Raw genomic sequence first — 12,134 nt, 5'->3', positions numbered from 1 at the left:
TCCAGGGGCCAGGCTAATCCAACAAAACTTTAGTTACATCAGTCCAAACAGCAGGGGGGCTCCAATATACAAGAGGATCAGCAGGCATGCACTCAAACCAAGAGTTTGAGTTTCTGCGTCCGAAGAAGTATTACTGAATTTAAGATGGACATTTTACTCTGTTTAATTCCATGCAAAATTCAATGTGAATCTGATCACTCCGGCAGTTTGCCAGTGGTTCCAATTTCTGCAGAATTTAAGACTTTTTTTTTTTTTTCTCTTAAGTCTTATCAGCCCTTTAGGACAACTTCCAAATATGAGCCTATGAAGTGTCTTCCGGAGTCTGCAGCAAGCCTCAAACAATAGCCTGAAGAGGTGGTAACATCTGCAATTCATCAGTAGGTTATCAACTCTAAAACCTATTTTAAAGTCAGAGTTCAGTTTCTCTGAATCATTTAATCACAAAGCTACCTGTAATATGCTTATCCTGTGTAGCTGATTTGAAGAAGTAGGAATGACATTGGTTCATATCTAGTCCTTGCTTAAGTACTTTTGTACCCTACCGTATACTTAGCATTGCTTTGGGGTGACTAGAATCATCTGTTTCCATTACCTCTCTTGGAAGACTATTCCACAATTTAGATCTTATCAGGGAGGAAGACAGACAGTAAAGTGGATACAGAAATAAAGAGGTTCCATGTGTAGCAAATATTACTACTTTTTGCCCAATTTAAGACACTTAATTTCAGTTTGAACAAGACTTGCGGCCTTTATGTAAGTTATTCTTTGCATCCCATTATTCATCCTATTTACAATGACTGATATTTGATATAATGAACCACTATTTTGTAAACAAGATTTATATTAAACCATTCTTCTTGCTAAAATGCTAATTCAGTACAAATAGAAAAAGTCAATGTTGCATGATCATAGTACAGTACACATTTTACAGCATGTAACAAACTCAGTGTTGAGATAAGTTGTAACATTTCAGGAGCAAAGTGATTACAGTAGTAGCATTAACTATCCATTTCCAAAATCTTAAACTGTACTGTATTACATTCAAATCAGTCCCCAATCAGACTGGAGATGAACAGCACATTTATTTATTTGTGTTACAATGAGCAAGACAAGTAAACCTTACAACCAGAAAGGTAATAAAGGGCTCAGCAGCTAAAAGTGATAATTATTTTTATAAGCTTAACAACATGATGTAATGGTTTGTTGAGATCACAACAAGAAAGAAAGCATTTCCCTTTTTAAACAAGTATTCCAAATTTCCGGTTTCACTTACACTTGCTATGAGGCAAAGTCAATGTACTGCATGTCAACATGGTCAGAGGAAGCATTTGTGCACGAAGCCTACACATTTTTATGTTTCCCCCAACTGCTTAAGTGTATGATTCCGTTTTTTTAAAGGTATAATGGAATCATGACTACCGTTAGGGCGGGAGGGAGGAGTTTTAATTTTAAATTAAGGTAAAAATTAGCATGCAATTTCAATTGCACCAGGCAGGGTCATTTTAAGAAAGACTCAAACAGCTTCCTCCCATTTTAAAGCTATCATTTATTGAGGAAGTTAGGTAGGGAGAATGTCTGAGCCTACTTGAAGTCAGAACTTACATTTTTTTTCCAGTTCCATCTAGTATTCTAAGCAGCTCTGGGAGAAGTTGCCATATAAAAGTGTTAAGTACAAATATCCCGTGCCTAGAAAGAAAGCCTTCTTCCTTCCAAGTCTGTGGGCATAATGGGGTGGGAGTGGGGTGGGGAATCTCTGAAGGCTTAAAGAGTGGTTGACAGTGGGACACCGTGCTTGAAACCCCAAGAATGATTGCCTCCACTAAATTTTTTATCAGTCTTAATATTTTCATTGTTTTCTAAGAACTCCAGAGAGTTTATATAGATCACACCCATAAAAGAGAACAGTCTTCGCACTCTAAGTTTAATGCCTTTTAACCCAATTTCTTCTGCATCCTGAGTTTTTTTAGATTGTTTTTTCTTTTTCCTGTCATTACTAGCCAGATTCCTTCAAATGGTTTATGCACTCCTCTACCATGTGGGCAATTGGTGTCTACCTTTAGGGTTCAGACATACACCAGGATCCCTTGTGTGGCTAGTGCAGCTCCTACGAAAATCTACAGCAGCTCACAAAACTGATTTAATAGTTTGAGGCCTGATGGTACCTGCTGCCATAGCTCAGAAAGGAAAACACTATCTTTAGGGATGTAGGCAGTTTCCCCCAGTCAACCATGTATATATCTGGACTACTTATCTGAGCTAGTGAATATCAGGACTCTCACCCTGAATTAGTTCCACTAGCTAAAAACAAAACTAGGAGACAAAGGTGAAAAAGTTACATGCAGAAGAGGAAAGCTATGGAAGAATGGGATTCTGGGGTGAGGGAATGTTTGGTAGAACAATAATCCAATTGGTGGAGACAATGTGACTCTTATTCACCCAATTGCTAGCAGGTCATTTTTTGGTGCCAAAAACTATTGCTGAACTAAGAACATGCAAACAACTTGTGAGCTGACCCCATGTGAGCTAACCTGATTTTATTTGGATTTTGAAGGGTTTAATACAGTAAGTTATATAAATGAAAAACAAGACATTATTTACGATTCACATTACGTCTTTTCACCCTGAGATAATTTTTCAGTCACAATCAGTCACCAGAAGTATCCATTTGACTCAATGAAGATTTTTTTGGGGGTGCCTTAACTTACATCCATTCTATAGGGCAGTCATCAACATCTGATTTATAAAAGTGTCTTTTAAATGGGGCTGTTACCATCTTGAAATTTTAGTTTAATTTTACTAGTAATATAAAGCAGTCTACCTTTTCAATGTTTCCAATGAAGCTGAGAAAAATCTGTAAAAAACCATCGCTGCATATTTATTTTAATAAAAGGGCAGATTTATTCATGTTTACAAACAAATTCCAAAAACAAAAAAGGAAAACAGGTATGCTACCCACTAACAACCTTTCAAAATGCCAACAGCCCTCATGCTGTATGAAGGATTCTATATATTAGAAAAATCACAGTTCCACTCACAATTCACCAAGACAGCACTAAGCTAACATGTTTAGACAAAAACAAAAAGGACTAAGGTTCTGATGTATTTTGATTTAATCCATTTTGCCTGAGATAACAAAAGTATTTCAAGCAAGTTCCATCACATATTGATGTCCCGCATTAAACAATCCTCTACTAAATTCTGAACAAAAAAGTTATTCAGTAAGTTTCTCAAAATTTTTAAAAATTAAACAGTTGTTTCAAAACCATTAAGTAGTAAATGTATTTAAGAAACTAATTAGGACAGAGGCCATAACTTCATTAGAACACCACTGCTCATGTTTTTACAAAGCATTAGTGTTATCTATTTGGCTATTAGTATTAGCAATTTATCTACAATATTTAACAAAGTAAATTGCAGGCAAAATTTAGTACAGTTTCAATAGAAACACCCTTTTCCTGAAAATACAGCAGTATTTGAAGGACTAATTTTTTTCTCTGCATCATTTATAAGGAAGCTTCCCATCTATGAACAGGAACAAAAAAGTATCTACAAACCTTGTAAACAGATCTGTATCATTTATAAACATAAATAATCCAAATTATTAACAGCCAACAGCAGAAATTTAAGTATCAATTCAATGATCCAAGGCTTCTTTGCCCTTCCCAGCCCTCCCCTCAAAAGGATCAAGATAAACTAAAGTTCTAAACACACTGTTCAGGACCATTAAGTACAACTGATGATCCGCAGGTCACTTATGCTGAGTTACTGTTTATCTGTCAGAGTTCATTATTATCCCCGCCCCCCAACAGCACCCTCAAGTCTGGCAGAAAGCTTTTTTTAAAAAAATAAATCTACATTCGTACAAGTGTGTCTTCTGTTGAAGTCCAGGACAAGACTATTATCTTGTCCATCACAATGTGTGAAAAGACCCAGTTTCAATTTGTTGCTTTACAATGCAGCTAGTGTGTTGACATTCAGCTTACAATCAGAGTGATGTTTCCAAACTATGTAGTGGGCTCCCTGGGGATGAAGAGGTAGCAGTCTTGTTCATGTCTGTTGTAAGGTGAATTCCACTGTCAACCGCATTGTTATTTTTGTTGGGAGAAGGGGGAGGAGTGGAGTTGCGTTTTGTCGGAGCATCATCTTCAGCGTCAGTATCATCAATAAGGGGAATATGAGGCTCAGAATCTTCTATTCTAAACTCAGGATGTGTCATAAAATTGTGAATTGAACTTCGTGTCTCAGGTTTTTCTAATCCTTCATATAAAGAACTACGAAATGCATTCACCACTCGGATCTGTAAACATGAAAGAAATACAAAAACCTGTTAATATGCTGCAGATTTACTAGTAGTGAATATGGTTCTTATGAGTTTGAATCCACAAACAGCTAGACATGAGTGAATCGAATTTGTATGTAATGTAGTGGAACTTGCAATAAACTGTAAAAAATGAGGAGCATTTCAGTAGAGCACTGCCAATCTACAGTTGGAATAAAAATTGTAGAAGTGTACTGTAAAAAACTGAAATGTCTAAAAATTCAAAGTAGTGCGAGAATGATTTCATTGCTTGACATGGGCTAAATGTTTTCAAAAAAATGAAGTCAACGTGAAAATTTTATCCAGCGTACTTATTCACAAATTCAACAAGTTTTACTAAGGAATGTTTTATTCAACACCAAAGGGAAAAGGCTAAAAAAGTTGGGGCACGCAGGGTTACTATTTTTCATGCTGGGAATTAGGACGTCACTGACTATGAAAAAGCCAAGCAAGTGTTCACCGAATGTCACAATGATTGGACATTTACCAGCAGGACTCATGCAAAAGATACCTCTACAACAGCTGTAAATATTCGAGTATATACCTATTTTTGCCACAACAAAATACATTTTCCCCATGTGTTCCATGCCCCAATTTGTTAAAAGTGGTAATAAACAACAAGTTTACATTTTGCAATTGTTTTCCATTATGTACAAAATTAAGTTTTTCCTGATGCCTTTCAAAAGGTGAAAAAGTTAAGCATTTTAAATGCCTCCACACAAGCTAAGTGGGAGATACAAGAACCTCTTTTTGAGAATGGTGTATGTGTTGGGAATTGTCACACAAGTATTGGAATTGCTGCACATTTCAGTATGAAGGCCACCACTGTAAGATTTAAGTAATCACCTTTATACACAAGCGTGTATCTCAGATGACAAAAACATACAAGACAACCAACCAATGTGTAAGCGGTCACTGGCTAATTATAACAAATTTTCAATACACACACGGCCATGTCTGTCTCCTCTTAAGAGGTCAGTTCTTCTCTGCTTTTGGTGCAGAGATGCACAGAAGAAGAGAGTGTAAAAAGCTTCTTGGATACTGCTGAAGTTGTATGGCTTATGTACCATTTACAACTATTAAGCTCATGACATTAGATGTCTGTTAATTTGCATTTTAGAGCCAACAAATGATTTTCTACCAACCTAGTAGAATTTGTTACTTAATGAGAAGCTGATAGAATGTACACTCCATAAAAGTTAACAGGCTACAGAACTCTCTTAGATAATGTGTCAAGATGCAAAAATTAACCTTTGCATTTAGCATCTTTAAGAATTTACTTTAGCATTGCCATATAATCCTCAGAGTAAAGTATTAGTTTTGCTAACTGTTCAGTCTGAAACCAAAACCCTTAACTATTAACTTGTAATTAAAATGAGTACCTATAAAATCAACACGAATATCAAATACATTTTTCCAGGCAAAACTGACACTGACAAAAGGAAATAGGAATTCGTCACTTCTGTAGCTCCTTTCACTGAGGATCTCTCAGCAATGTAATAGAAGTTGGGTATTATTCCCATTTTAGAGATGGAAAATGGATGTACAGAGAGTAAGTTACTTGACCAAGATCACTGAGTAAATCAGTGTAGAACTCTGGAATAATACGCAGGTCTGACTCAGAGTCCTCTGCCTTCATCAGCAGATTCCCATGATCTACTACGAAGTAGCTGGTTCAGTACTATTCAGTTAGGCCCTGATTCAGTAAAGAATTTAGCATGTGTTTAACTTTAGATAAATAGTCCCATTAAAATAAAAACTCAGGTTCTTTGCTGCTATTAATTCAGCACGAAGGCCCTGATTCAGCAATAACTTCCCTTTGATTATTTTATATAAAAACAGACAAGTTCTCACACCCATCATCACAGCACTGAGCAATAAAAGAATGTACACTGACAGAACCCAAGACATGAGGCACTGAGGAAATGCATGCATGAACCAATTAACATAGTGAAAAGAAAACACAGTCTACATAATGACAGGTTTCAGAGTAACAGCCGTGTTAGTCTGTATCCGCAAAAAGAAAAGGAGGACTTGTGGCACCTTAGAGACTAACCAATTTATTTGAGCGTAAGCTTTCGTGAGCTACAGCTCACTTCATCGGATGCATACTGTGGAAAGTGTAGAAGATCTTTTTATACACACAAAGCATGAAAAAATACCTCCCCCCACCCCACTCTCCTGCTGGTAATAGCTTACCTAAAGTGACCACTCTCCTTACAATGTGTATGATAATCAAGTTGATCACTTTAGATAAGCTATTACCAGCAGGAGAGTGGGGTGGGGGGAGGTATTTTTTCATGCTTTGTGTGTATTAAAAGATCTTCTACACTTTCCACAGTATGCATCCGATGAAGTGAGCTGTGGCTCACGAAAGCTTATGCTCAAATAAATTGGTTAGTCTCTAAGGTGCCACAAGTACTTCTTTTCTTTTTACAATCTACATACAAGACTGGCACCGTTCTGTCAAGGACTGTGCTCCATCTAGTCAAAGAGTGCATTCTGGCACCACCTCGTGCAAAGAATTCTAGAGAGCCTAGCTTCAAATGTCTCAATCAGTAAAGCTGTGTACGTACCTCCTTACAATTAGGAAGGTCTTATTGTTACCGAGTTAAAGGATTTAGGTCCTTACACTAGTTTCAACAGGGGAAGACCTTGTTACAGATAGTTGACTTAAAGGTATTTAGCACATCCAGGACTTGCATCTCTGCATTATAAATGGACTTACAGCTTTAAATATCAGGGAAAGCATGTCTGACTCTGGTACACTTTCACTAGACTTCCTAGACATGTTTGACCATGAAGAATCAAAATTAATTCCTTTTCTTTAACTGGGATCCCAGTATATCAGAAGCATCAACAAAATCTGGTGTGTTGAGCCAAAACGAGGTCTTTGGGGGTCTACAAGGGTACCTCAAATGAAGGCATGCTATGGTTGTATTTTTATACAAAAAAGAGTCACCACAGAATCTATTAACCAACATTAGTTTTAAAACTGGTGTGGTTACAGTTAGAACTGTGTTCTCTTTTCCACCCTAAGGGAGAAGTCGAGTCAGTTACTTCTCTGCTGAAGAAATTATTCAAACAGGTTGAGTTTTGCTCCAAAGATTACATGAGTTCATCCTAATCTCTTATGGCAGAGATCCACAGCCAGGCACCCTTCAAGAATGGAAGTATTTAAAATAGAGGCCATCATGGCAGTCCCCATAAAGTGAGTGATGCATGCCGATTCATTTCCTTTGCTCCTTTCTTGAATGCAATATATTAAGGGAAGAATTTGCTGCAGTTGGCAAGAGCTTTGTTAACAGCACTGAATTTAAAAATAATCCATAAAGGGGGAAAAAATCCACAAATTACATCAGCATAAACCAATCCACAGCATGTTGCATAAATAACCTCTGCCCTCACTCAGCAGAAAACTTTTAACAATTAGACCTAATGCATATGAGTTAAGCTCCAGTAAGTCATCTTCACTTGTGCTATGACCATCTTAATTACAACATAAACATTTGAGCCACATTAAGAATGTGTCAAATTAAAAAGAAAGAAAATTCAAAATTAAGGGTCCTCTGGTACCAGTTGATCAGGCACAAGGGTTATTTTTTCCAAACATGTTAATGCATCAATAAATACATTAAATTAGACTGATGATCTCCATCGTCCGAGCTGAGTGAAGAATACTAAATTTTTAGTTTTAAGTAACTGAAGGGTTAAGAGTAATACCATTAAGGACATCTGAAAATATAACCAGTTCTCTGTAACGGTGCCCCTTTTACTTCAACTGTTAGTCTAGATCAGAAGTTCTCCAATTGTGGTGCACAACTCACCAACAGTTCACGGAGCACTTGCTGGCCACACAGTGCCAGCTTGTCCTTATCTCCAGTTGGTAAATCACATTAAAAATTAAGAATATTACTTTTCAAGGTAAGTAATGCCATAGCTGCCACAGGGAGGTTAAGGTATCTCAAGGGGAGGAGAGGTAGTTCTCAAACCACCATTATGATGTGGTCCATAATATGAAAAAGTGAGATCCTCTGCTCTAGATATTGATGCGTGGTACATAATTTCACATTGCTACAAGATCCTGCAAAAATCTAGGGATGATTGTACAGTTTTGCCATTTAAGAGTAACTAAGGTGCTGATACAGTTTATTGATAGAAATGAATTCCTCAGTTTACGTATACAAAGCCTTGTCTTAACCAAAAGATATTGCATAAATCTATATTTGGGAGCATTTTAGAAGACACTTTGGTACGTATTATAAGCATATAAAACAGATATAATTCTGCCGATGTTATCAGGACCCCTACCAGGCTAATTTGTAGCTTGCCCTTACATGCCCACACAGTGACCTAGGGATGACAGTGGACGAGAAGTTGGATATGAGCCAGCAGTGTGCCCTTGTTCCCAAGGCCAATGGCATTTTGGGATGTATAAGTAGGGGCATAGCGAGCAGATCGAGGGACGTGATCGTCCCCCTCTATTCGACATTGGTGAGGCCTCATCTGGAGTACTGTGTCCAGTTTTGGGCCCCACACTACAAGAAGGATGTGGATAAATTGGAGAGAGTCCAGCGAAGGGCAACAAAAATGATTAGGGGTCTGGAACACATGAGTTATGAGGAGAGGCTGAGGGAACTGGGATTGTTTAGTCTGCAGAAGAGAAGAATGAGGGGGGATTTGATAGCTGCTTTCAACTACCTGAGAGGTAGTTCCAGAGAGGATGGTTCTAGACTATTCTCAGTGGTGGAAGAGGACAGGACAAGGAGTAATGGTCTCAAGTTGCAGTGGGGGAGGTTTAGGTTGGATATTAGGAAAAACTTTTTCACTAGGTGGGTGGTGAAACACTGGAATGCGTTGCCTAGGGAGGTGGTGGAATCTCCTTCCTTAGAAGTTTTTAAGGTCAGGCTTGACGAAGCCCTGGCTGGGATGATTTAATTGGGTATGGGTCCTGCTTTTGAGCAGGGGCTTGGACTAGATGACCTCCTGAGGTCCCTTCCAACCCTGATATTCTATGATTCTATGTAGTGTTAAAGCACTCCAGGCAGATTTCCCTACCTACGAGGCTCGCATAAGAGCTGCTTAGAGTTGCAGCCTCAGAGCTCAGGAGAAACACAGGGTGAAATTAGTCCCTAATGATAGCTTTTTAAAAACCATAAGAATGGCCATACTGGGTCAGACCAATGGTCCATCTAGCCAAGTATCCTGTCTTCTGAATGTGATTGGTGGCAGATGCTTCAGAGGGAATTAACAGAACAGTGATCCACCCTGTCGTCCAGTCCCAGCTTCTAGCAATCAGAGGTTTAGGGTTGTGTCCCTGAACATCTTGGCTAATAGCCATTGATAGACCTGTCCTCCACAAACTTCTTATTTTCTTCTGAACCCAGTTTTATTTTTGGCCTTCACAACATCCCCTGGCACAGATTTCCACACAGACTGTGCATTGTGTGAAGTAGTACTTCCTTATGTTTCTTTTCAACCTGCTATTAATTCTGTTGACCCCTGGTTCTTGTATTGTGACTTGGTAAATAACTCTTCCTTATTCACTTTCTCCACACCAGTCAGGAATTTATAGACCTTTACCATATCTCCTCTCAGTTGTCTCTTTTCCAAGCCGAGAAAATCTTTTTAATCTCTCCCCATGGAAGCTTTTCCATACCCCTAATCATTTTTGTTGCCATTCTCTGTACTTTTTCCAAATCTAATATATCCTTTTTGAGATGGGGTAACCAGAACTGCATCTAATATTCAAGATGCGGGAGTACAATGGATTTATATAGTGGCATTTGATATTTACAGTCTTGTTATCTATCCTGTTCCTAACGTTAGCTTTGACTGTTACTGCATATTGAGCAGATGTTTTCAGAAAACTATCCACAATGAGTCCAAGATCTCTTTCTTGAATGGTGGTAACTAGTTTAGACCCCAACATTTTGTATGTATAGTTGGGATGATGTTTTCCCATGTGCATTACTTGGCATTTATCAATGATAAATTTCATCTGCCATTTTGTTGCCCAGTCACCCAGTTTTGTGAGATCCGTTTGTAACTCTTCACAGTCTGCTTTGGACCAATCTTGAGTAATTCAGTATCATCTGCAAACTATGCCTCCTCACTATTTACCCCCTTTTTCAGATCATTCATGAGTATGTTGAACAGTACAGATCTTTTGCAGACCCCTCTATTTAGCTCTCTCCACTGTGAAAACTGACCATTATTCCTACCTTTGTTTCCTATCTTTTTAACCAGTTACTGATCTATGAGAGGGCCTTCCCTCTTATCCCATGCTTGCTTACTTTGCTTAAGAGCCTTTGGTGTTCCTAGCCTCTGTTTGCCAGAAGCTGGAAATGGGCAACAGGGGATGGATCAGGATGGCAACAGGATGATTACCTGTTCTGTTCATTCCCTCTGGGGCACCCGGCATTGGCCACTCTCGGAAAACAGGATCCTGGGCTAGATGGACCTCTGGTCTGACCCAGCCAGCTGTTCTTATGTCTTTCTGAAAGTTCAAATAAAACTATATCCACTGGATCACCTGTGTCTACATGCTTGTTGACAACCTCAAAGATTTCAAATAGATTGGTGAGGCATGATTTCTCCTTATAAAAAGCCATGTTGACTCTTTCCCAATGTATTTTGTTCATCTGTGTGTCTGAATTCTGTTCTTTACTATAATTTCGACCAATTTGCCTGATACTGAAGCTGGGCTTACAGACCCTGTAATTGCCAGGGAGGATGCATGGCTCCTTCTCTACCTTGAGAGACAGGCTATCAGAGCTGGGTGCCAGGACAGGAGGAAGTATGCTGTGCTCCTTAAAGCAGTGTTGCAAATTAATCCCCTCTCCCACCAAGACAGCAAAATGCTTCCTGGCTGCTCACCCGAGGGTCCTGTGGTTCTGTATTACCACTTGCAACAGGCTCTGCTTAACAGTCAGAATGTAACCCAAAGTTACTTCCCATATATGGTAAGTTTCAGAGTAACAGCCGTGTTAGTCTGTATTCGCAAAAAGAAAAGGAGTACTTGTGGCACCTTAGAGACTAACCAATTTATTTGAGCATGAGCTTTCGTGAGCTACAGCTCACTTGAAGTGAGCTGTAGCTCACGAAAGCTCATGCTCAAATAAATTGGTTAGTCTCTAAGGTGTCACAAGTACTCCTTTTCTTTTTGCATATATGGTAAGAAACCAATGAACATTACCGTAGACATCAGATTTTAAAATACAGTGCTGTACTGCACATTCCTATTCCCACAAATAACAGAACATACTTTGTATTTATTTGGCACTTTTCATTTAAAGATTCTACGTGCTTTACCAACATCAAATGAATTAAGCCTCACAACATCCCTGTGAGGTAGGGAAGGATCCTCATTTTACAGAATGGAAAAACAGGCAGAGACACAAGTGACTTGCTCAAGCGCACACAGGAAATCTGAATCAGAAAACAGAGAGCAGAGGACCATACTTCCTTTTTAAGAAGAAAACTCCTGAAAGCTTTAAAAAAAAAAAAAAGTCCCTGCCAGCACTTAGGCCAGCACTGTGAAAGTTCTTAAGTTAGCTAACTACTTTTCAGGCTAGTTAACTAAGTTTGTCAGTTAGCCAACCCATAAGAATGTTTGCAAATGAAATCTTGCTTAAAATGTTAAAAGGTTAATTATTAAAACAGAATGGAAACTCATCTAGCCAAAAAAGTTTAATCTTTTAACACATTTGTTTAAATACAATCAATAAGTGTGCTGAAAATACTTACATGAAACAAATGCATTATATCCTCAATCTCAATGATATCTAAGTATCCATTTTAGAATGAACTATTA

The 12,134-nt window shown here is 38.4% G+C and overlaps 1 protein-coding gene across 7 annotated transcripts in view; it reads right to left on the bottom strand.

Moving 5' to 3' along the window:
- Positions 1 to 887: 887 nt before the first annotated feature.
- ATP2B1 (ATPase plasma membrane Ca2+ transporting 1) overlaps positions 888 to 12,134 on the bottom strand; it is a 130,614-nt gene continuing 119,367 nt past the window's right edge. For 6 of the 7 annotated variants that reach the window (XM_073327565.1, XM_073327570.1, XM_073327564.1 and 3 more), the window contains one exon: positions 888 to 4,297. In XM_073327565.1, coding sequence (XP_073183666.1) covers positions 3,986 to 4,297 — 312 coding nt within the window. In that variant the 3' untranslated portion in view covers positions 888 to 3,985. The remainder of the gene's footprint in view (positions 4,298 to 12,134) is intronic. The other variant, XM_073327569.1, reaches the window with a different exon arrangement.

The sequence above is a fragment of the Lepidochelys kempii genome, chromosome 1 (genome assembly GCF_965140265.1).
Source record: "Lepidochelys kempii isolate rLepKem1 chromosome 1, rLepKem1.hap2, whole genome shotgun sequence".
Classification (NCBI taxonomy): Eukaryota; Metazoa; Chordata; order Testudines; family Cheloniidae; genus Lepidochelys; species Lepidochelys kempii.
Note: the sequence above shows the minus strand (reverse complement) of the source record. Positions and strands in the feature narration are given on the sequence as shown.